At 47.6% G+C, this 25,899-nt stretch overlaps 1 protein-coding gene across 1 annotated transcript; it reads right to left on the bottom strand.

Annotated features, from left to right (window-relative positions):
• Positions 1-500: 500 nt before the first annotated feature.
• LOC147991754 (uncharacterized) lies at positions 501-21,909 on the bottom strand. Its single transcript, XM_087538795.1, has 6 exons — positions 21,745-21,909; positions 21,518-21,664; positions 21,063-21,457; positions 1,822-2,335; positions 1,237-1,513; positions 501-1,156 (listed from the first exon to the last, which is right to left on the bottom strand). Exons 1-6 carry the CDS (start codon positions 21,907-21,909, stop codon positions 501-503), a joined length of 2,154 nt encoding a protein of 717 aa, XP_087394921.1.
• Between the last annotated feature and the right edge of the window lie 3,990 nt (positions 21,910-25,899).

Here is a 25,899-nt window from a genome sequence, read left to right on the forward strand (position 1 = left end):
TCTTCTGTTAAAGCATACAATTAAAGGTAACCCAGCATCCTTCAAACCGGTATGGCTTTGACACCTTGTCTCCAGAAATCGTCCGGTGTTCATCACAACCCGGTTCTATATCATATATACCAGCATGGCATGGTGGAAGTTGGGTTTTCACCCTTCTTAAAATCACAATTGGTAAACCAACAACAATGTTTCGTATCATAGGTATGATTTATTATTGCTGCAACCATAGTTGCTTACCAAGTTGTGTTGGGTATTTTGACCCGTCCGGTGGTAAAGCGCCCGGACAGATTTTTCTTATGCAGACACAGGGTTTGCATAATATTGTGAAAATACATAAGCCAGTACTGAAATTATCATGACGGATCAACGCAAAGTGTGTCCCAGTGCACGATGGCAACGGATTAAAGTATTTTCACTAGCCTATTACAAGGCACTTGAAGGCCCAAAGTATGGTGTTTCCAACAGAACAAAGTTTATGGAGCATCACTCTGATTGCTGGATCAAGCCTCATTACCATGTTGATGTGAAGTTGATGGGTCATTTGGCGTCGGATCAGCCTCCTCCTCCCCACCTAGCGGCTGGAAGTTTGTGGTGGTCCAGTCAATCCGGGTTAAGGCCTGAAAGATAGCTTCTTCACTGATAAGTTCCGATGGATCAATGTCAGGGGCATAAGTGTGCTTATGGATTGGCGGAATAAGATTTTGCGCTTCCGGCATGACAGTATTAACCCATTTGTTGTGGGCATCATAATAAGACCGGTGAACAGTCAACTTAGCATCTTCTTCCAGCTGACTCGCCAGAGGACGCATTTCCCTTGTAACTTTTGTAAGGGCTTCATCATCAAAATCTGCCCCGTTTTCTTGTGTGCTTGGAAAGCCTTTGGCGAGGTTAACCAGATCCAAGTCGGCTATCCACGCTTTGGCTCGGGTGAGTGCCAACAAAGCGCCAGCCCTGGCAGCGGATTGCTTTACCTCTTCTATCTGTGCTAGTGCCATGGATAGCCTTGCCAGAGTGTCCTTGATCAGTGTTGGGGCTGGATTGTCGTAGGATGCTGCACGGATAACCCGTTGGGCACCGGTGTATAGTTGTTCAAGCAGAGTATATGCTGCTTTCTGTTTCATCCGTACATCTGAGCCCAGATGAGTAATGCGGCTACCTGCATCGGTTTAAGAATTTCATATTTCAACCGGCACCTTACAAGATGGATATTTCAGATGCCTTGCTAGGAGTACTTACCAAATACTGCGGAGGTCATGGCGTTCACTTGACGCTTCAACCCAGAAAGCTCTTCTGCCACCAGTTTAAGAGCGGACTCGGCGTTTTCAGCCCGTTTCAGCAATGTATCCTTCTCAGTGTCCCAATTGGCACGTTCAGTCTTGAATTCTTCCTTAAGTTGTTCCGTGGAAGTTAAAGCGGCTCGAAGCTCATCTTTGGCCTTAGAAGATTCTTCTTGATAGGCTTTGATACTCTCTTGAAGATCAGCAATTTGCATGCGTTGATGGTTTTTATCAGCCTGCCACAATCAGAGGAGCATATCAATATTTTAACAAAAGTCCCAAGCTACAACTGGTTCTACACTTGGCACTTGGGGGCTAATGCGGATTGCTTCTTTCCTACTGCTTGTTCAAAGTCCCGAGGATTAATACAAGTTTCAATCCTGGCACTTGGGGGCTAATGTATATTTGTTCAAGAACTTAAAAGTCAACAATGTGCAGTATGGAAGGTTAAAAGTCCCGGTTTGTCTTTCCAAGCTAAACCGGCCCTTAGGGGCTACAAGATACAAGGCAGTGAAAATACAAAGATAAGGATGAAAATGTTCACCTCATAGCGTTCCTTCATCAGATTTACCAAATCAGCTTCATTATCTCGGCTTGTATAAAGCCGGTTCAAGAATCCGGAATGAAGATCCTGGGCAGAAAGATTAGCATATTTTGACAAGTCAGCTTCCATCTTCCCCTTGCCCATAGAAGTAAACTCATCCTTGGCGGTATGTTTTGCCAAGATAACTGGATTGCCCGGAGCGGTATAAGCAGTGCCAGTAACAATAACGTCATCATCTTTGGCTGGGTTAGGAGTGGTAGCAGGGCTTGGCGGATTAGCAGTTGAGCTCAGTGGATCAACAACCGGACTTGCAGGTGTAGCATGTGGACTTGAGGTATCCTCATGTGCGGCCGGATTAGCTTCCGGCGGATCAGCGTTGGTAGCTGGCTCCGGCGGGACAGAATCATCCATGATATTATCAAGATTTTTATCGGGATTTTCAGGAGTTTCCTCCGGTTCAACTTCGCCGGTAGGGGCACTGGTCTTAGCCTTCTTACTCAGACGAGCTTTGGCACTAATATTAAAACAAGGATTAGCATGACTAGTCGCCAACCCGTGCGGTGCACGGGCTAGTTTAATGTCAATTATTAACACATAAAGAGTAGAAGTGTTACCAATTAACTATCACCTATGTATATTCATTTTGAAATTATTATCACCAATAAATATAATAGTTATCCATGTGTGCCAAAGGATATAGTGGTTTAAGTTCATTTATTTTTTGTGGGGATTCATTGATAAAATTTAACTCTGCCATTTTTCCAAAAAAAAATACTGGTTAGACAATTCTTATGTAAATTCTTGCACATAATTTTCCATGGCATTCCATACGACAAACGGACATAAATAATTTTAGTTATTTTTTGCAGGTGAAATACTTTCATTTAGTTCAGGATCAGATTTCATTTATGGATTCAAATTTTGTTTCAGTCGAGTCTTTAAAAGCACCAGATTGTGCATGTGATCTCTCCATTCAATTAACATAATGCGATTTTCTTTATTTGTTTTTCATGGACAGATACACGATTAGGATGAATTAAAATACATACCATTTCTATAAGCATGCGAGTTGTGGGATATAAATCATGGTCTATTAATCTTTTCAAAAAATAAAAAGGAAAAGCAGACATACACCTCACTTTGTCGACTCTACTTTGCCAAAATTTCTCCTCTCGTCCTTTCAAATATGCAGGATTCATGAAATGTGTTGGTATTCGGGAACAGAGAGCATTCTAGTACAATTTGGAATGTTAGCAAAGACTTAGATCTTTGCACGCATGGTTCAAGGATCTGAATGATAAGATTAATTACCGCTTCCTTGTGGCGGGACTACTTCTCTTCACTATGTTTGTGATCTTGTATATTTATCAACCTGAAATTGATAGTCAAGGAGATATAGTATATTCAAGTGCAAATGCTCGAACCACAGTTTTGGGAAAATAAAAATGAATCTTCTCCATCTTGCAATTTTGAAGACTGCATTTTATTAAGCAGCAACTTTGAATATAATACCATTTAAAAAAACACAATGAGATATGTGTTGAAGAAATAAAACATGACGTTTGAAGTTGAATCTGATGAGATATAAAAGAATATATGTTTGATTTTACCCCCAGTTGTAAATTTCAGAAGCTATATCATTCATTATAGTCTACATGACACTTTCCTGTCTATTGTTATATTTATAAGAGTAATAAGGTCCATTCAGGTGACATGAGAGACATAGAGCAACATTTCATATATTAGGTATAGTTAAGCTGATGCTCTTGCAATTTTTTACCACCAATCAAATTGATGTGTTTTGTATTCTATAGTGCAATCGAAAATTGGAAACAAATGAGGAGTTCCTTCGAATAAAAGTAGTCTGATTTGCGATAGAAAAGTTTGAGCAGAAACACATTATTAAACGTTAATTATATTATATCGAAGAATATAAATATCACACCAAATTTTATTTATTTTTTATCTCACATGGATGTATTAACAAATAGTGTGTATATAATATACTACTCCAGTAAGTTTAATCTTCTATACGTCCTAATAAAGCACAAAATCTGAGGAAACATGTAACGCTTCGAGACCGATGTGCCAGGTGTCCTCTGCTTATTTGCTGTTGTTGGCTTGTCATTTGCTTGCGTGTTGCATCTTATCATGTCATCATGTGCATTGCATCATCATGTTTTCAAAACCTGCATCCGTCCGGGTTCCCCCAGTTTCGTCCGTTGTCCGTTCTGAGTTCAACCACACTTGCACGCGCCCGCGTCACGCCCGAATATTATTTTAGAAGTGGCCGGAAAATGTTCTCGGAATGGGATGAAAGTTGGCGTGTGGTGTTGTTATGTTGTTAGTAGGTCGCCTGCCAAGTTTCATCGCATTCGGAGATCGTTTGATAGCCCAACCGTTAAACTATAGCGACATTATAATCGGTCTTTCCGTAGGACGTTTTCGGTCTCCGAAAACCCTGCCGGGCTGCATCTCTCCCCTCTTCTCTCAGACCAACCCGCCCTCCATAGTCCACTACCTAACCTCAGGTCCTACCTAACCCCTCTCGTCAGCCCGTGGCCCTCCTCGCGCGCGTGTCCAAAAAGCTGTCCCGGACCTGACTCGGTCTGTCGCCACCGTTGTGTCCGGATCATCCCCAAACATCTACAAAACATCTCCGTTTTCCTATTTGGACTCCCTAGCCTATTTTTCTCGACTGCCCGATTTAAATCGGAGGGTCCGATCTAGCCTCTTTTGGACCTTCTTACTATATATAAGCCCACCACCTACCAAATCAACCCAACCCTAATTTCTAGGAGGTTTATCCCATCGCAGCGCCGCCTCTCCACCAAATCCTCATCGGGATCTCCCCTGCCTGATCCACCCAACCAGCTCGCAGCCACCCACAAATCCATCCAGTCACCGGGACGCTCGTCGGCGCAAGCTCCTCCCGTGCCCTTCCTGAGCCGAGCTCCATCTTCCACGCCCTCTTCCGCAAGCACCTGAGGGCCTGTCTCCTTGTTGCCTCGCCCCTCCCCGAGACCCACCTCCGTCCCGAGCACCTGCAGATGCTCCCGAGCTGACCGGTCTCCGTCTTCCCGTTCGTGCGAGACGACAAGATGCCCAGGTCACGCCGTCGTTCCCGCACCGCCCTCTTTTCCTTCCTTCTCCCCTGTTTTCTTTTCCTTCGCTCATCGTTCTGTTTTTCTCTCTCCGATCAGGAGGAAGCCGCAGCTCCATTGGTGCCTCTGCCTTTGACCAACACCGTCGCGCCCCCAGCCCTCGTCGGCGAGCTACCGTACCAGTAGCAGGTCCGGGCTGCCCCATGCCTCCTCTTCCTTCTGTCTCCCCGTTTCCCTTTTCTTCTCCCAAGTCTCTTCCTCTCTGAAACTGCCGCGCCACCATTTTTTTCTTCAGGTACTAGCTCCGCCGTCCGCGACCTCTTCTCCGGCAAGATCTGCCCCGCCGGACCCGCTCTTTTCCTGGCCTCCTCGCTGCCGAACCGTAGGTTCTCCTCAGGCCGTCGCTCCCCTACCATCTCCCTGCGGCCCTCTTCTTTCCTTGTTTCCCCTCTGAATTTCTCTGTCTTTTTCCTTCAGACAACAGCAGCTTCCATGGCCTTGTAGCTCGCTGCCGGCCTCCACAAGCCAAGTGCCACCGGATCTGGAGGATCCGGACCTCCCTCGCTTTCCCGTGTCCGTCCCCTGCCTCTCCGCTTGGGCGGAGTCCCGCGCGAGCCAGCGTCGCGAGCACCAACACCGCTGCTCCTCTGTTTTCTTTCAAACAGAGGGCGACGCGCCCGTAGCCTCCCCACCTCGCGCATCTGGGCCCAGCCAGCGCCAAGTCAGCCTGCCCGGCCTCTTCACCAACGGGCCAAGCCCATGGTGAGCAGCGCCCTCCTGTTCCTCGCTGTGTGCTATTCTGCTATGCTGCGCCCTTCAGTTTCGGCCCATAACCTGTTTTTTTTTTCTGTTCTGCCAATTTCCTAAGTATTCCGGAGACTGTAGTTTTATAGAAAAACCCTCCATGTTCATGCATATAATAACTTAATAACCGTGCACCATATTAAAATGATTTATATATGAAAGTTGCTTAGAATTTTGTGTAGATTCATATTGTGCAACTTTCATCTATGTTTAAAATGTTTAAAATGATGTTTGTTCATAATTTACCTAATGCCATGCTAAAATGATTTATTTCATAACTATATGTCGGTAACTCGGATTTTAATAAACTTTATATGTAAATGGGGTAGAAAAATGCCTAGTTTACCATGGTGCACTCATCTTTGCATGTTTAATAACTCTAAAATTATGTTTAGGGCAGAACAGTACCAAACCTAATATATGCATATGAGGATTACCGGAATTGTTGTTCGTTGCTTCCGGCCTCATTTAAACTTGACTAGATAGGTAGTTTTACTTTGCTTCACCCTCTTGCCATGTTAATCAACATTTAATATTGCTGGGTACATAAACGAGAGAGAACTAAATAAGTCATGTGGTGTTTTCTTCAATATGCAACTCCGTTGCATAATGAGCTCCACTTAATTTGTAGGATTGTTTGTGCATTTTGCCATGCCATGCCTCATTAAACCAGACATGCATCAGACTCGATTGTGCATCATGCCATGTTCATGTCGTGGTTGTTTACTATATTGTTTGCTTTCTTTCCGGTGTTGCTTCTTCGGGTTGGTTCCAATAACGTCGTGTGTGTGAGGATCCGTTCGACTACGTCCGTTTATCTTCTTCATGGACTCGTTCTTCTTCCTTGCGGGATTTCAGGCAAGATGACCATACCCTCGAAATCACTTCTATCTTTGCTTGCGTAGTTGCTCGCTCTTTTGCTATGCCTATGCTGCGATACCTACCACTTGCTTATCATGCCTCCCATATGGTTGAACCAAGCCTCTAACCCACCTTGTCCTAGCAAACCGTTGTTTGGCTATGTTACCGCTTTGCTCAGCCCCTCTTATAGCGTTGTTAGTTGCAGGTGAAGATTGAAGTTTGTTCCTTGTCGGAACATGGAGATGTTGTTCCTTGTTGGAACCTGTTTACTTGTTGGGATATCACAATATCTCTTATTTAATTAATGCATCTATATACTTGGTAAAGGGTGGAAGGCTCGGCCTTATGCCTGGTGTTTTGTTCCACTCTTGCCGCCCTAGTTTCCATCATATCGGTGTTATGTTCCCGGATTTTGCGTTCCTTACGCGGTTGGGCTATAATGGGAACCCCTTGACAGTTCGCCTTGAATAAAACTCCTCCAGCAATGCCCAACCTTGGTTTTACCATTTGCCTCACCACCACCTACTTTTCCCTTGGGAGTCGCTCTCTCGAGGGTCATCTTTATTTTAACCCCCCGGGGCCAGTGCTCCTCTGAGTGTTAGTCCGAACTAAGCTGCCTGCGGGGCCACCTCAGGGAAACTTGAGGGTTGGTTTTACTCGTAGCTAGTCTCATCTGAGTGTGCCCTGAGAACGAGATATGTGCAGCTCCTATCGGGATTTGTCGGCACATTCGGGCGGTGTTGCTGGATTTGTTTTACCATTGTCGAAATGTCTTGTAACCGGGATTCCGAGTCTGATCGGGCCTTCCCGCTAGAAGGAATATCCTTCGTTGACCGTGAGAGCTTGTGATGGGCTAAGTTGGGACACCCCTGCACGGATTTGAACTTTCAAAAGCCGTGCCCGCGGTTATTGGCAGATGGGAATTTGTTAACGTCCGGTTGTAGAAAACCTGAAGTTGACCTTAATTAAAATACATCAACCGCGTGTGTTACCGTGATGGTCTCTTTCCGGCGGTGTCCGGGAAGTGAACACGGTGTTGGAGTTATGTTTGACGTAGGTTGTTCTAGGATCACTTCTTGATCATAGTTCTTCATTCGTGCTTTGCCTTCTCTTCTCGCTCTCTTTTGCGAATATGTTAGCCACCATATATGCTAGTCGCTTGCTGCAGCTCCACCTCATACCTTCGCCTTACCTATAAGCTTAAATAGTCTTGGTCGCGAGGGTGTGAGATTGCTGAGTCCCCGTGACTCATAGATACTTCCAAAACCAGCTTGCAGGTGCCGATGAGTCCGTACAGATGACGCAACCCAGCTCAGGAGGAGCTCGATGAAGATCTTGTCCTTTGTGTTGTTTCGTTCTAGTTGATCAGTAGTGGAGCCCAGTCGGGACGATCGGGGACCTTGTCGCATTTGGGGTTCTTCTTTTATTTTGGTTCCGTAGTCGGACCTTGATTGTATTTGGTTGATGTAATGCTTTATTCTTGTAATTGTGTGAAGTGGCGATTGTAAGCCAACTATGTATCTCTTTCCCTTATGAATTACATGGGTTGTGTGAAGATTACCTCACTTGCGACATTGCTTTCAATGCGGTTATGCCTTTAAGTCTTGCTTTGACACGTGGGAGATATAGCCGCATCGAGGGCGTTACAAAACATGTTCCTCCAAAGAGCACCCCTCTATTACAAATACAAATTAAGAGTGAAAGAGTAAATCTACAGGCATATAGTCTTACATATTCCATTCACTACCGGACTCGCGGGCTATGCCTACGGCCTAGGGCCGTCGGCACAGGTCCTTTGCCGTCGGCATAGATCTATGCCTACGGCCGCCGTCGGCATAGCCCCGTCGGCGTAGATCACGTCAGCGTAGATGTGTCAGACCGTCGGCGTAGTATAGCCGTCGGCATAGGTGCATATGCCGACGGCCGTGGGATAGCCGTCGACATAGTTTAGCTGTCGGCGTTGTTTTCCGTCTGACGGCAACGGACGGCGCCGTCAACAGCGTGATTCAGGAGACGACACGTGGCGCAGGTATGCCGACGGCTTGGCCGTCGGCATAGATGGAAAATCTATGCCGATGGCCAAGCCGTCGGCATACCTGCGCCACATGTCGTCCCCCGGCTTCTCCTGGCGGCAGGGCTATGCCTATGCCGACGGCTTTGCCGTAGGCATATGTCTGCCACGTGGCAGCTCCTGGTTTCTCCTGGCAACAGGGCTATGCCTACGGCAAAGCCGTCGGCATAGTTTGCCACGTGGCAAGCCCTGGTAACTCCTGGGTGTATATATGCCGACGGCTTTGCCGTAGGCATAGTTTTTTTTGTTTTTTTTATTTTCCCTGTTTTCTCTTTTCCAATTCATTTGACAGCATTTCAAAACAGAACAATATGAAATTATGCAGAAATATGACAATTCATCATGTGAACATACTCAAGTTCATCTAAACATACTCAAGTTCACCATCATCATCTAAACATACTCAAGTTCACCATCATCATCTAAACATACTCAAGTTCATCACATTATCTAAAGATCATCACCGATGGAAGTTCATGAACATAAAAGTAGTGCAAGACATGAAACATGATAAAAGTAGGAATATGAAAGGCATGGCACGATGGCCACATGCACGGAATCATCAAGCAAGAGCACCCCCGCCGAAAGCACCACCTCCGTCAAAAGCACCACCTCCGCCAAAACCGTCATCGCGACCACCACCACTCTGCCAGATCCGAGTGACTGGGGTCGACGGAGCAGGAGTCGAGCCACCGGTCCCCTACATGTTTCAGAAAAGATTCTAACGGTAAATATGATATGATAGTGTTTCATGAACGAGAACTAGTTTGCTAGTAGTTAGGCAAATGTACTAACCGAACCATCACTGCCTAGTGCCACCCATTCATCGAACGTGGGCACGTGTGGGGGTTCTCCCGCAGGTGGTGGTGGGGGTCCCATTTGTGGTGGATCCGTGCGGTTAGTCCAAGACGCCAACATAGCCTGAATGTTAGTTAAACAAGCAAAGTAGAAGATCAGAAGGAATGAAAGTGCAAAAATTTAGGTTGGTTTTAAGAGGGCAAAACTAACCGTCATCATCTGACGGTTGTAATCATCGTTTGCCTTCACTCGTTTCAAGTACTCCCGCACCTCGAGATTCCTATGCTCGACAAACTCCTTATAGGCCTACATAATTTAGGTTATTTCTAAGTGAGCAATGCTAAAAATAAACTGAGAATACAATATAGAAAAAGATAAAGAGGATAGGAGACCCTCTCGGACGGGAGACCTAGGTTACGCGACTTGATGTGAAAATTCAATCTAGTTAAAAGAGGCTAGGAGTTGAAGGTGGATTCGTAGCTCACCCTCCGCTGTAGAGGAAGTAGTCTAGCAGCGGCAGGATCACGGACCAAACCCAGACGACGAAGGCTCCAGTGAGATGAAATACCACAAAGCCTGTAAATTTTACCGAGTCAAAAATTTGAGGGCATCACATCACATAAAGCTGAGGGCATCACATCACATAAAGCATTGACACTTCAAACTATGAAAAAAAATCATATTGTTGATGACATCTAGTCAAGGTTTTAGATCATCATGATACTTATAATCCTAATTTTCATCAAGTGTCAAATTTTGTTCTTCAATTTTTTTAGCAAGATCATCATGATAAAATAACTACTCATCAGATATAGCTATTTGACAACATCATCTCACATATACCAATTTTGACAACATCTCAGATATACCTATTTTGACAACATCACAAAATGAAACTATAGCTATTTGACAACATCTCAGATATACCAATTTTGTTCTTCAAAATTTTTATAGCGCATCTCACATAGCTATTTGACAACATCACCAACTTGACCAAAGCTATAACTAACCAATATACATCAATCCATCCATTCATCCATAGAACATGCATCTATCACATATATAACAAGTAGTAAAAATTGCAAAAAAATGAGGAAAAAAAAGCTCACCGGGGCGGCCGGGGACGGTGAGGCAGGGGCGGCCGCAGACGGTGAGGCAGGGGCGGCCGCGGATGGTGAGGCAGGGGCGGCGGTGGAGGGCAGGGCCGGCCGGGGACGGGAGCACCGGGCACACGACCGGCAGGAGCCGCGGCCGGCGCGCGGTCGGTGGGAGGCCGGGGCAGCGGCGGGGTCGGGAGAAGTGCGGGGCGACGACAGGTGTGGATGCGGGAGCGGCGACGCGGGTGTGGAGGCGGGGGAGGGCGGCGGCAGGGGTGGGGTGTGCAGCGAGGGGGCGGGGTGGAGTGGGCGGGGTGGAGTGCGGCAGCGGCGAGGGGGCAGCCGGGGTGGAGTGGGCGGGGCGCAGAATGCGTCGGCGGCGGCGCAGGTCGGGGGTGCGGCGGCGACGCAGCTCGGGGGGAAAGAGAGAATGAGTGGAGGGGGTTCGCCCCACGGGTGGATAAGGCAGCCTATGCCGACGGCTAAGCCGTCGGCATACATGAGGAGGCCACGTGGCACCTATGCCGACGGCTTAGCCGTAGGCATACTTTTTTATTTTTTTATTTATTTTCCTTTTTTATTTTATATAAATTTTTTAATGTTTTCTTATAGTTTTTTTATTTTATATAGATTTCTAAATTTTTTTATAGTTATAATTTTCCTTTTTTATGTATTATTATTTCATATAGATTTTTTTATTTTTTTTAAACCGCTCAGCCCTCTCCTCTCCCGGAACCACACAGAGGGGAGGGGAGGGGAGGTGCCGAATTCGAGCAGCTTCGTCCGCCAAGGCCGTGGCCTGGTCGCGGGTATGGGAGCGCCATGGCCGCCCTCGATCGCGTGCTCGATCTGGAGCTTAGTTCGTCAGGTGATTGAAGGGGGAGGGGGTCGTCGACGGTGAGGGTGGGGGTGGGGGCGGGGGTAGCTTAGTTTGTCAGGTGAGTGAAGGGGGAGGGGTCATCGACAGAGGGACACCCGGGAGCAACATCCGGGCCAAACCCATAGCTACATCCACTCCGTGTAGACCCGACGCGTCCGTTTCCCCCCTCCAGGTGCCGGCGGCGGCGCCGTCCGTGTCGGGGGGCACACCCCGGAGATGCGTGTCGCCTCTTCGGACATGCCACAATACCATCCCGCATGTATGAGGGCCCGGTACGACGCTCCGGTGGCATTGCTACCCCCTCAGGGCCCCCGTCCCGGCTAACCCTGTAGCGTTTGACCACGGGATCTAGCCATTTGACTTTGCACGGACGGGCTTTGACCAGTGGACCTCTCCACCTGGTTGTGTCGAGTTGGCCCAGAGGGACACCGGGGAGCAACATCCGGGCCAAACCCACAGCTACATCCACTCCGTGTAGACCCGACGCGGTAGTTTCCCCCCTCCAGGTGCCGGCGGCTGCGCCGTCCATGAGGGGGGCCACGCACCGGAGACGCGTGCCGCCTCTTCGGACATGCCACAACACCACCCCACATGTATGAGGCGCGGTACGACGCTCCGGTGGCATTGCTACCCCCCAGGGCCCCCGTCCCGCCTAACCCTGGAGCGGTTGACCACGAGATCTAGCCCTTTGACTTCCCACGGACGGGCTTTGACCAGTAGACCTCTCCACCCGGTTGTGTCAGGTCGGCCCAGAGGGACACCGGGGAGCAACATCCGGGCCAGACACACAGCAAGATCCTCTCCGTGTAGACCCGACGCGTCCGTTTACCCCTCCAGGTGCCGGCGTCGGCGCCGTCCGTGACGGGGGCCACACCCCGGAGACGCGTGCCGCCTCTTCGGACATGCCACAACACCACCCCGCATGTATGAGGGCCCGGTACGACTATCCGGTGGCATTGCTACCCCCTCAGGGCCCCCGTCCCGGCTAACCCTGTAGCGTTTGACCACGGGATCTAGCCCTTTAACTTTGCACGGACGGGCTTTGACCAGTGGACCTCTCCACCCGGTTGTGTCGAGTTGGCCCAGAGGGACACCGGGGAGCAACATCCGGGCCAAACCCACAGCTACATCCACTCCGTGTAGACCCGACGCGGTAGTTTCCCCCCTCCAGGTGCCGGCGGCTGCGCCGTCCATGAGGGGGGCCACGCACCGGAGATGCGTGCCGCCTCTTCGGACATGCCACAACACCACCCCACATGTATGAGGCGCGGTAAGACGCTCCGGTGGCATTGCTACCCCCCAGGGCCCCCGTCCCGCCTAACCCTGGAGCGGTTGACCACGAGATCTAGCCCTTTGACTTCCCACGGACGGGCTTTGACCAGTAGACCTCTCCACCCGGTTGTGTCAGGTCGGCCCAGAGGGACACCGGGGAGCAAGATCCGGGCCAGACCCACAGCAAGATCCTCTCCGTGTAGACCTGACGCATCCGTTTCCCCCTCCAGGTGCCGGCGTCGGCGCTGTCCGTGACGGGGGCCACACCCCGGAGACGCGTGCCGCCTCTTCGGACATGCCACAACACCACCCCGCATGTATGAGGGCCCAGTACGACGCTCTGGTGGCATTGCTACCCCCCCAGGGCCCCCGTCCCGGCTAACCCTGTAGCGTTTGACCACGGGATCTAGCTCTTTGACTTTGCACGGACGGGCTTTGACCAGTGGACCTCTCCACCCGGTTGTGTCAGGTCCGCCCATAGGGACACCCGGGAGCAACATCCGGGCCAAACCCACAGATACATCCACTCCATGTAGACCCGACGCGTCCGTTCCCCCCCCTCCAGGTGCCAGCGGCGGCGCCGTCCGTGATGGGGCCACACCCCGGAGATGCGTGCCGCCTCTTCGGACATGGCATAACACCATCCGATTGTGGTAGGTAATCCGATATATATGAACACTTGGAGCAAAGTCCCCTTCGTATAGACCCGATGCGGCTGTTCCCCATTCTAGTTGTCGGCTGGCGGCGGCACCGTTCGTGAGGGGGGTCACACCGCTCTGTACAGAACCGAAAAATAATGTATGTATGCTTATTAACACATACTGTATGTAAGTTAGTTAAATATTAATAATAAAGAAAACAGTGAAGAAAAACAAAAAAACTATATGTATGCTTATTAACACATACTATATGCTTATTAACATACTATATGCTTATTAACACATACTATATGTATGCTTATTAACACAATCTATATGTATGGTTATTAACACATACTGTATGCTTAATAATAATAACAATAATACTATATGGAAAAAAAGAAAAAAAGAAAAAAAACTATGCCGACGGCACGGCATAGCTGCGGCCAGGGCAGATGGACAGCGCCACGGATCGATGACGTGTCGGCTATGCCGACGGCTGCCGTCGGCATAGGTCCTGGTCGGTGCGCTCTGGATCGGTGACGTGTCACCCGAATCTATGCCGACGGCCACCCGTCACGGCCGTCGGCATAGATTTAACGTCGTTAGCCGGCCGTGATGAGGGTTGTCGGCGGGCCCGCATCTATGCCGATGGCTTATATATGCCGACGGCAGCTGTAGGCGTAGTCCGGGATAAGCCGACGGCTGTCCTGTGCCGACGGCTGTTGTCGGCGTAGGCGGGGATAGCCCGACGGCCGTTGTACGCCGACGGCCAGGATCTAGCTGTCGGCATAGCTCGGATTAGGCCGACGGTGGCCGTCGGCATACATTTGGCTGTCGGCTTAGAGCCCTGTTCCGGTAGTGATTATCAAAGTCATTTCAAAAGCTAAATATTCAGAAGCAGCAAAGTTAATTAGTTCTGTATTGGGAATAGAATTATCATTACTATGGTTGTTGCTTCTAAGACTGTACAGATAGATTACCATCCACAAACTCAATCATGGCTCGGTGGTAGTTTTTTTTGCGGGAACTCGGTGGTTGTTGCTTGTAAGACTATACACATAGACTAGCTTCTAGAAAGACAAATCTATCAGCAGCCAATGTTTCAAGGCTCTAATAACTAAGCCCAAATCACAACGACTTCACTACCACATGTTGGGATCAAAAAATAGTTTTCATAGAAATCAAAGTATGGCGGATAAAACAGTATGACTGCATCATGGTACTTGATATTAACTTTCGTGGTCAAGCCTGAAGAAATAATGCTGAATCTCAGAATATCATTTGTGTGGATAGATGTACTATGGAGCAAAAAGTATTTGATGTTAAAAATAAAGCTATATGGGAAAAATAAATTTCACCTGCAAAGCGATTTTGAAGTGATATTTCGTCAGTTCCACTCAAATTCCTATTGCTTCCATTCACCGTGAATATACTGAAAGTTATCAAGTAATCAACATTTATTTCTGCATTGATGCAATGGTAACGGCAAGAAGGTTACACATTACAGAGGAAACATCAAATCCAAGTGATATCTTGACTGGTTTAGCAAACACTTGTATGGGAAATATATATATAAAGCTTCATAGGCGTATCCACCAGTAAAAGTATCCAAGATAAAAGTTGAGACAACTTCGTTGTGCCTGGTTGGGTCACATATATAATAACATATTCATACGTAAGAAATTAATTATTAACAAAAATCCATACAGGTGGTGTTGCATAATATACATTACATCTGAATATGCAAGTCAAGCAAAGTACTGTTTTCGAAATATTCTACATGTATGTGTCAACATAAGCTAAATTCCAAGGTCATGTGGATCAGTTCTCACTCAAGGCGTCTTGACACCACGTTTTGCAGTTTATCTTTTCCCCATACACTCATCACTAATATCAATCTGTAGCTCTTCACCCGTTTGATTTTCTCCACGTATTTATTCTGGGCAGTGTATGCTAATATTGATAAGAAATTGCATGAAACAATAATATGTTTTTGCTGTCCACCAATGCAGACTCCCGGTGTTAGTTATATAAGTATCATATATATGGCAAAACGAATTTGCAAATATATAGCATCTAATAGAAAAATCTCTACGGGCCATCAGCTGTTTCAGTGTGCATGTAAACTGCATAGTATTTTGATTGAGGGCATTGATTAATTCAACATTACCTCCAAGGATATATTGTACGATTTGATATATCATTTTATCCCTTTTCAGGTATAAATCTCTAAAATGTGTGGCAAAGAGAATTAACAATGCCATAGGAACTTATCTTCTTTTGCTGTTAACATTACCTCAAACAGATGATAATTGAAAAGGAAAGGGCCACACTTTGCATAAGTATCTGTTGTGCTGGAAGGAATAGTTTCTGTTAGTTGTAGTCCACGTGAATAAGCACCAGACAGCTTCAGGTCAACCCTGATGTTCCCGGCTACCACAACAAAAAACGCCCCTGTAGGCTTTGGCGAACAACCTCCTGCTTGAGCTCCTCCACTAGGCGATGTCTACCTTTGGTGCTCCGCCGCTAGCCATGCATGTCGCTCGAGGCAGGACGTGCGGCAGGCTTGAAGTCTGCGAGGCGGTGTTGTCGAACGGAGAGCAGATGCACGGCTCCACAGTTCCCTCCGGCCGCGATGGTGAGAGGAAAAGATGGAGGTGATGGACAGCGTAGCTAGGGCGTGGCCTGCGATCTAATAGAAAAATTTCTACGGGCCATCAGCTGTTTCAGTGTGCATGTAAACTGCATAGTATTTTGATTGAGGGCATTGATTAATTCAACATTATCTCCAAGGATATACTGTACAATTTGATATATCATTTTATCCCTTTTCAGGTATAAATCTCTAAAATGTGGCAAAGAGAATTAACAACGCCATAGGAACTTATCTTCTTTTGATGTTAACATTACCTCAAACAGATGATAATTGAAAAGGAAAGGGCCACACTTTGCATAAGTATGTGTTGTGCTGGAAGGAATAGTTTCTGTTAGTTGTAGTCCACGTGAATAAGCACCAGACAGCTTCAGGTCAACCCTGATGTTCCTGGCTCCCACAACAAAAAACGCTCCTGTAGGCTTCGGCGAACAACCTCCTGCTTGAGCTCCTCCACTGGGCGATGTCTGCCATTGGCGCTCCGCCGCTAGCCATGCATGTCGCTCGAGGCAGGACGTGCGGCAGGCTTGAAGTCTGCGAGGCGGTGTTGTCGAACGGAGAGCAGATGCACGGCTCCACAGTTCCCTCCGTCCGCGATGGTGAGAGGAAGAGATGGAGGTGATGGGCAGCGTAGCTAGGGTGTGGCCTGCGATCTAATAGAAAAATTTCTACGGGCCATCAGCTGTTTCAGTGTGCATGTAAACTGCATAGTATTTTGATTGAGGGCATTGATTAATTCAACATTATCTCCAAGGATATGCTGTACAATTTGATATATCATTTTATCCCTTTTCAGGTATAAATCTCTAAAATGTGGCAAAGAGAATTAACAACGCCATAGGAACTTATCTTCTTTTGATGTTAACATTACCTCAAACAGATGATAATTGAAAAGGAAAGGGCCACACTTTGCATAAGTATGTGTTGTGCTGCAAGGAATAGTTTCTGTTAGTTGTAGTCCACGTGACTAAGCGCCAGACAGCTTCAGGTCAACCCTGATGTTCCCGGCTCCCACAACAAAAAACGCTCCTGTAGGCTTCGGCGAACAACCTCCTGCTTGAGCTCCTCCACTGGGCGATGTCTGCCATTGGCGCTCCGCCGCTAGCCATGCATGTCGCTCGAGGCAGGACGTGCAGCAGGCTTGAAGTCTGCGAGGCGGTGTTGTCGAACGGAGAGCAGATGCACGGCTCCACAGTTCCCTCCGTCGGCGATGGTGAGAGGAAAAGATGGAGGTGATGGGCAGCGTAGCTAGGGCGTGGCCTGCGATCTAATAGAAAAATTTCTACGGGCCATCAGCTGTTTCAGTGCATGTAAACTGCATAGTATTTTGATTGAGGGCATTGATTAATTCAACATTATCTCCCAGGATATACTGTACAATTTGATATATCATTTTATCCCTTTTCAGGTATAAATCTCTAAAATGTGGCAAAGAGAATTAACAACGCCATAGGAACTTATCTTCTTTTGATGTTAACATTACCTCAAACAGATGATAATTGAAAAGGAAAGGGCCACACTTTGCATAAGTATGTGTTGTGCTGGAAGGAATAGTTTCTGTTAGTTGTAGTCCACGTGAATAAGCACCAGACAGCTTCAGGTCAACCCTGATGTTCCTGGCTCCCACAACAAAAAACGCCCCTGTAGGCTTCGGCGAACAACCTCCTGCTTGAGCTCCTCCACTGGGCGATGTCTGCCATTGGCGCTCCGCCGCTAGCCATGCATGTCGCTCGAGGCAGGACCTGCGGCAGGCTTGAAGTCTGCGAGGCGGTGTTGTCGAATGGAGAGCAGATGCACGGCTCCATAGTTCCCTCCGTCCACGATGGTGAGAGGAAAAGATGGAGGTGATGGGCAGCGTAGCTAGGGTGTGGCCTGCGATCTAATAGAAAAATTTCTACGGGCCATCAGCTGTTTCAGTGTGCATGTAAACTGCATAGTATTTTGATTGAGGGCATTGATTAATTCAACATTATCTCCAAGGATATACTGTACAATTTGATATATCATTTTATCCCTTTTCAGGTATAAATCTCTAAAATGTGGCAAAGAGAATTAACAACGCCATAGGAACTTATCTTCTTTTGATGTTAACATTACCTCAAACAGATGATAATTGAAAAGGAAAGGGCCACACTTTGCATAAGTATGTGTTGTGCTGGAAGGAATAGTTTCTGTTAGTTGTAGTCCACGTGAATAAGCACCAGACAGCTTCAGGTCAACCCTGATGTTCCTGGCTCCCACAACAAAAAACGGCCCTGTAGGCTTCGGCGAACAACCTCCTGCTTGAGCTCCTCCACTGGGCGATGTCTGCCATTGGCGCTCCGCCGCTAGCCATGCATGTCGCTCGAGGCAGGACGTGCGGCAGGCTTGAAGTCTGCGAGGCGGTGTTGTCGAACGGAGAGCAGATGCACGGCTCCACAGTTCCCTCCGTCCGCGATGGTGAGAGGAAAAGATGGAGGTGATGGGCAGCGTAGCTAGGGCGTGGCCTGCGATCTAATAGAAAAATTTCTACGGGCCATCAGCTGTTTCAGTGTGCATGTAAACTGCATAGTATTTTGATTGAGGGCATTGATTAATTCAACATTATCTCCAAGGATATACTGTACAATTTGATATATCATTTTATCCCTTTTCAGGTATAAATCTCTAAAATGTGGCAAAGAGAATTAACAACGCCATATGAACTTATCTTCTTTTGATGTTAACATTACCTCAAACAGATGATAATTGAAAAGGAAAGGGCCACACTTTGCATAAGTATGTGTTGTGCTGGAAGGAATAGTTTCTGTTAGTTGTAGTCCACGTGACTAAGCACCAGACAGCTTCAGGTCAACCCTGATGTTCCCGGCTCCCACAACAAAAAACGCCCCTGTAGGCTTCGGCGAACAACCTCCTGCTTGAGCTCCTCCACTGGGCGATGTCTGCCATTGGCGCTCCGCCGCTAGCCATGCATGTCGCTCGAGGCAGGACGTGCAGCAGGCTTGAAGTCTGCGAGGCGGTGTTGTCGAACGGAGAGCAGATGCACGGCTCCACAGTTCCCTCTGTCCGCGATGGTGAGAGGAAAAGATGGAGGTGATGGGCAGCGTAGCTGGGGCGTGGCCTGCGATCTAATAGAAAAATTTCTACGGGCCATCAGCTGTTTCAGTGTGCATGTAAACTGCATAGTATTTTGATTGAGGGCATTGATTAATTCAACATTATCTCCAAGGATATACTGTACAATTTGATATATCATTTTATCCCTTTTCAGGTATAAATCTCTAAAATGTGGCAAAGAGAATTAACAACGCCATAGGAACTTATCTTATTTTGATGTTAACATTACCTCAAACAGATGATAATTGAAAAGGAAAGGGCCACACTTTGCATAAGTATGTGTTGTGCTGGAAGGAATAGTTTCTGTTAGTTGTAGTCCACGTGAATAAGCACCAGACAGCTTCAGGTCAACCCTGATGTTCCTGGCTCCCACAACAAAAAACGCCCCTGTAGGCTTCGGCGAACAACCTCCTGCTTGAGCTCCTCCACTGGGCGATGTCTGCCATTGGCGCTCCGCCGCTAGCCATGCATGTCGCTCGAGGCAGGACGTGCGGCAGGCTTGAAGTCTGCGAGGCGGTGTTGTCGAACGGAGAGCAGATGCACGGCTCCACAGTTCCCTCCGTCCGCGATGGTGAGAGGAAAAGATGGAGGTGATGGGCAGCGTAGCTAGGGCGTGGCCTGCGATCTAATAGAAAAATTTCTACGGGCCATCAGCTGTTTCAGTGTGCATGTAAACTGCATAGTATTTTGATTGAGGGCATTGATTAATTCAACATTATCTCCAAGGATATACTGTACAATTTGATATATCATTTTATCCCTTTTCAGGTATAAATCTCTAAAATGTGGCAAAGAGAATTAACAACGCCATAGGAACTTATCTTCTTTTGATGTTAACATTACCTCAAACAGATGATAATTGAAAAGGAAAGGGCCACACTTTGCATAAGTATGTGTTGTGCTGGAAGGAATAGTTTCTGTTAGTTGTAGTCCACGTGAATAAGCACCAGACAGCTTCAGGTCAACCCTGATGTTCCCGGCTCCCACAACAAAAAACGCCCCTGTAGGCTTCGGCGAACAACCTCCTGCTTGAGCTCGTCCACTGGGCGATGTCTACCATTGGCGCTCCGCCGCTAGCCATGCATGTCGCTCGAGGCAGGACGTGCGGCAGGCTTGCAGTCTGTGAGGCGGTGTTGTCGAACGGAGAGCAGATGCATGGCTCCACAGTTCCCTCCGTCTGCGATGGTGACAGGAAAAGATGGAGGTGATGGGCAGCGTAGCTAGGGCGTGGCCTGCCAGATCGCAGACACCGGGAGATTATGCAAGAGGAAAAGATGGCGCTCAGATTTGATCATCAAGCAGTGGTAGCATCCACTACAGAGAAGCAGCGATTGAGGTGGATAGGGAAGTGAGGCAAATAATGGTTACCATGGAATCAATCTGAGGGCAAGATGGAGGTGATGCGCAAGGAAGGATGAGGAAGCGGCTGCTGCAATTGTTGACATGAGGAAGTCATGCGTACGTGATGGAGGAATCTACGGGGAGCAGGTCTTCATCGATCTAATATTTCTATATAGAGATCCTTTTAATTAGAGGACGATTGGATAGATTTTTTCCTTCCTTTTTTTGACTTTCCTTACTTTTTCTTCCTTGTTACGGAAGAAGGCAGCAGTAGTACAGGAGTAGATGGAGATTGAGATTGGCCTAGTTAGAGAAAGGATCGGTGGATTAGTCTAGGATCGTGACACATGTGGATTCTATTTTTAGTTTTTTACAACCGATAAACGATCGTGGGCCTTCAATCGATTCTTTTTTCACGAAAGTTCAACCGAGAATTAGATGAGTTAATCTAGACCGTAATAACTCGGTCCCACCAGATTAACGACTCATAATTACTGATTAACGTGGGATTTTCTAGGGAGTCCGTGATTAGTATAGGTATAGAGGTATAGATAGATAGATAGATAGATAGATAGATATAGATTAACCGAATTATGAAGGAGAATGGAGGGCTGCATGCTTACCCAGGGACGGTTTTCAGTGGAGGCAGCTGAGTGGTTGATGAACCGCCAGACGAATTAGAAGACACCTGGTAATTTGAATCAGATGGATTGAGAGGGCATCGGAAGAAACCGTTCAAAGAACAAAGTTTTTCAGGAGAACAAGCAACCTCTAGACGACGTTTCCGGTTTGGTGTATGAGGTAAACCGGAAGAAGTGACCTGTTGACCACTGTGCCGGGTTGTGCGACGCCCTTCGGTTTGCTGTGTCTTCAAAGAAAGTTTTTTATCCAAATGAACAAGAGGGTGAGAGCATTTCACTTTTCGAACTGCACGGCGAAATCGTTGAACCGGCACAAGTTCTGAGTCAGAAAGACAAATTACCTCAACATGATCTGCATGGCTGGCCTCCGCATCATCCTGGGAGTAATCATTATCAGTAAAATATATGAAATAGAAGTCAAGGGAGTCAAATTTTACCTCTTCAGCCGAGACACCGACATCCTCTGGCAGTTCCGAAGACTCAGCAGTTTTCTTTTTGGCAGCTCTCTTGATGACCTTGGTCTTAACACGAGGAGCCTTAGCCACTTTGTCTTGAGATTTCCTTTTCCAGAAGAAGCTACTGGCCTGCGAGATTGCACAAAGGGTTATTATAGCAGTGTTAAAGCGAAGAAGGATCAGGAAAAGTACAAGGTTAAAGTTTTTACCGCTGGCGGTTTGTTGGAGGCATAAAAAGGGCAAAGACCAGTTTGAGTACATACGGCGAGCGGTTCGTCATGTATTTTATTTACACCTTCAGTGACTTCATCATAAGTCAGCTCTATTTCATTAAACCGTTGTGGATCATTGGTATTGCCGGTATATTCAAACATCAATCCGGGGCGGCGACTTAAAGGTAGAATGCACCATGAAATTCAACAGCGGACGAGATCAACACCAGTTAAACCATTGGCAAGGAAAGCCCGGAGTTTGGCGAGTTGAGGTGCATAGGCTTGTCAATCTTTGGCAGACAATCTCTGAGGTAAAGGGTGGCTATTGCTGAGCCGGTGCAGACGGTAGCCCGGCAAAGGATTCTCTTCAGCAGGGGCAGTATTCCGACAGTAGAACCAAGTTTGGTTCCAGTCTTTTGGATGGCTGTGAAGTTTGGCATGAGGAAATTCAACCTCTTTCCTCTTTTGGATCGACACACCACCAAGTTTAGTATTGGGTCCATCAGAAAATTCAATCCGGCGGTTTAAGTGGAAGAGATCTTGAAAGAGATCGACAGTTGGTTCTTCTTGCAGGTAAACCTCGCAGAATACTTGGAAATCGCATATGTTGGACACATAATTTGGTCCAATATCTTGAGGATGGAGTTGGAAGCTGGCAAGAACATCCCGGAATTTTTTTGATGCGGGAGGACTGAAACCTCGAGCTAAATGTTGCATGAACACAATCACTTCTCCATCTTGAGGCTCAGGAGGGCACTCAGGGCCAGTAACTCGCCAATGGAGGACATTTTTTGAAGCTAAAGCGCCTGTGGTGACATATCCATTGATTTGCGTTTCTGTGATCCGAGATGGAACCCAGTTGCAAGCAGCAAATTGCTTCGTCATCTTACAAAGTCTGTAAAAGGAAAATGGACGGTTTACGGTTGACGGTTCATGTGTGTTTGTCAATGTTAAACCGGCAATTCAAGGTGTACATATGAAGTGAACCAGGCATTGCTATTCAAGTCTAGATGGCGGTTTAAGAGAGGGCTAATGACATATGACGGATTATCAATTACTAAAGGTTAAACCGCCCTTGGGAGGCAGAACCCAATCTGAAAATCTGCTAGGTGTTGTGGAAACAAGTTTCACAAGATGGTGATATAATTTTGGATCTACCGTTGTTCAAAAAACAAATTTTTCTGAGCCCTACAATGGTGTTAAACAGAACAGAGAAGGTTCAGATAAGGATCTATACAGGAACAGTAAGATGCTGTAGTACGGTAGAGTAAAGTTACAGATCCAGCCGCAAGGGGAAACTATCAGGCCTAGCTAGATTCAGTAAGATGCTAAAGGAAAAGCAGAAAAAGTACTGATGAACACTGACAAACACCGAAGAAATTTCGAAACCCTAATGTAGATCTAACAAGTAAAGGAAAGGAGTATTTACCAGGGACACGCAGCGGCAGAGTATCTCAAGAGATCTGGTACGAACAGGGTGATGCAGCGGCCTAGTTGGTGCAGACTGGAAGATCGACGACGGCGGCGGAGGCGATGCTTGAGGTCTTCGGGTCGCGAGGAGGAAGACGATGCGAATAGGAAAGGGGGGAAATGGAAGGCGCCCCGGTCTTATTTATAAGGGAAGTGGGATAAAACAGCAGGCGCGAAAATCGAGGAGTCGGAAGCGGCAAAAGAGGATGCAGCTGTCGCCTCGATCTTCGGGAATTAATTAAAGAGAAGGGAATCTTCATAAATCTTTTTATACAGGGATGACGTCACAATAATTTATTGAAGTGACAGAAGATGACATCATGGTGGTTCACTAAAGTTACAGGGAGAAGACAATATGGCGGTTTATGAGAATTGTCAGAAATTCAGGTAGTTTTTCTAAGGATTGAAGATTGACATGAACAGGTTCAAAGCAATCTGGTGCCTAATGTTGAGGATATAACCACTAAGGGTAAACTGCCCAGGAGGGGCCAGTTCACCTTCACCTATACTGAAGCCCAAGGAAACCCAGAAGATGGAGCTTTACGGATGAGGCTTAGAGGCCCAGAGCCCGCAGGCGATTTAGGGCCCATGGTAGTAAACCGCCATGATTGTATAAACTTGCATTGTAAGATAGGAAAGAGGAGACCGAGGTGGACACTTGTATGAGCCAGCCTCGGGACTCTGTAGACCGGCCAGGGTCCTCCTGAGTATATAGAGAGGTGACCCGGTGGCGGTTCAAGGATAGACAACAACTCGAGAGCCAGACAAAGCGGATTCGCTCCTTGGCCTTCGAACCCCTAGCAATACCAATCACAACTAGACATAGGCTATTACCTTCATCGAAGGGGCCGAACTAGTATAAACTCTCGTGTCCCCTTGTCCGGTTTAATCCCTTTAAGCTAACCCGTTGCGATGGATCCACGACTAAGTCCTTTCACAAGGACATCTGCCGTGACAAACCCACGACACTTCTCGACCACTCCGCTTCGATAAATGACTTTCCAATAATGCGCTCATAGTTGGTTTTTGACGGACACGGTGGTGGTTTCTTCAGGGCATCGAGTGTGTGCTTTGCTTTCACCGGATCTATCTTCTCCTCCAGAGGTGGATGTTTCTTTGCTTTCACCGCTTCAAAGAATTCCCTCACTTCGGCTTCCACGATCTTCTTGTTTTCCTCCACGGACCTCTCGTATGGTAACTTCTCTAGAGGCTTTAGAGATGGACTGAATCTGAATTGCCTCCCGGCTCTGGCTGTACTGCTAGATGCCAGAGCAGACGAAGCGGCCGTGGCTGTCTTCTTTGCTTGCTTACGAGGCGGAGGAGAACGAGTATGACGCGCCGGAGCAGCCGGAGCGGCGGCGGGTCTCTTCCGCCCTTGTCGACGAGGCGGAGAAGGAGGAGGCTGGCTGCTCGGGCGTGCCGGTGCAGGCGGAGAAGAAGGCAGAGTGCCGCCATGCGCCGGAGAAGGAGGCAGAGTGCCCTGATCACTCACCGGAGGAGGAGGCGGAGTGCCCTGACTCGCCGGAGGAGGAGGAGGAGGAGGAGGCGGAGGCGTACAGTTCGGAAAGTTGATGAGCTCCTTCCACCATAGGCATGGAGTCTTCAGAGCAGAACCCAGCCAAGTCTCCCCTTCACCGGTAGGGTGGTCAAGCTCGAGGTCCTCAAATCCCTCTGATATTTCATCCACCGTCACCCTAGCATATCCTTCTGGAATTGGATGGTAGTGAAAAGTTGCGCCGGGTTCAGGAGGTCGAACAGAGCCGACAGCCGCCTTGACTTTGAAGTTCTGCCATTCCGTCATAAGGTGGCAATGTTGAGACTCCGTGATAGCATCCACGGGGTAGCTAGCAGGAGAAGATAGGCTCTAGCTGAATCAACTTGGTGGAAGCCATGCTACTTCTCCGCTGAGATGGCGGGGTAGCTTCGCCAGGTCGCTTGCTGTGAACTGCTTCTCGTTCCTCTAGCGCTTGCACCCTTGCGTGCAGCTTCTGCAGTTCGGTTTGCTCCACTTTCTTCCTCCTCTCCTGGCATTTGTAACTGCCTGCGTTTGGAAACCCAGCCTTCCACGGAATGGAGCCTGGCATTCCTCGTGTCCATCCAGGGTGCTCAGGATTCCCAAGGGCCATTGTGAGCTCGTCGTTCTCTCTCTCTGTCTGGAACGAACGTCCCTTGCTGCGCTGCGGCGATATACTCCTGAAGCTTCGTGACGGGTATTCGCATTTGCTTGTTCGTCCAAACGCACTTCCCCTGTTACAGGGTCCAAGATTTCGCCAACCTCGAAGAATCAAGTCCGGCAACGGTCTGGCCAGTGCAATGTCTCTGGTTCGACCCCTTTATCATGCATGTCATTCTCAGCCTTGGCCCACAACGACCGGGCTTTGAGGTAGCCACCTGACCCAATGCGATGGTGATGATCCTTCTTCGCAGCATTTATCTTGTTTTCTGCTAACATCTTCTTACTCTTGTCCGATGTCTTGTGGGCCACAAATGCGTCCCAGTGATCTCTGATCTTCTCACACCAGCCGGTGAATTCTGGCGTCTCTTCTTTGTCGACGAATGTTGTTTTTAGCTCATTCTTCCACCTCCTAAATAGATCTGCCATCTTCTTAAGAGCATGAAACTTGATCAATGTCTCTTTAACTAGCTTCTCCAGATCCTCCTCTGGCGGTAGGGTGAAATTTG

This window comes from Triticum urartu, chromosome 1A (genome assembly GCF_056163025.1).
Source record: "Triticum urartu cultivar PI428250 chromosome 1A, HENAU_Tu73, whole genome shotgun sequence".
In the NCBI taxonomy this organism is placed as follows: domain Eukaryota; kingdom Viridiplantae; phylum Streptophyta; class Magnoliopsida; order Poales; family Poaceae; genus Triticum; species Triticum urartu.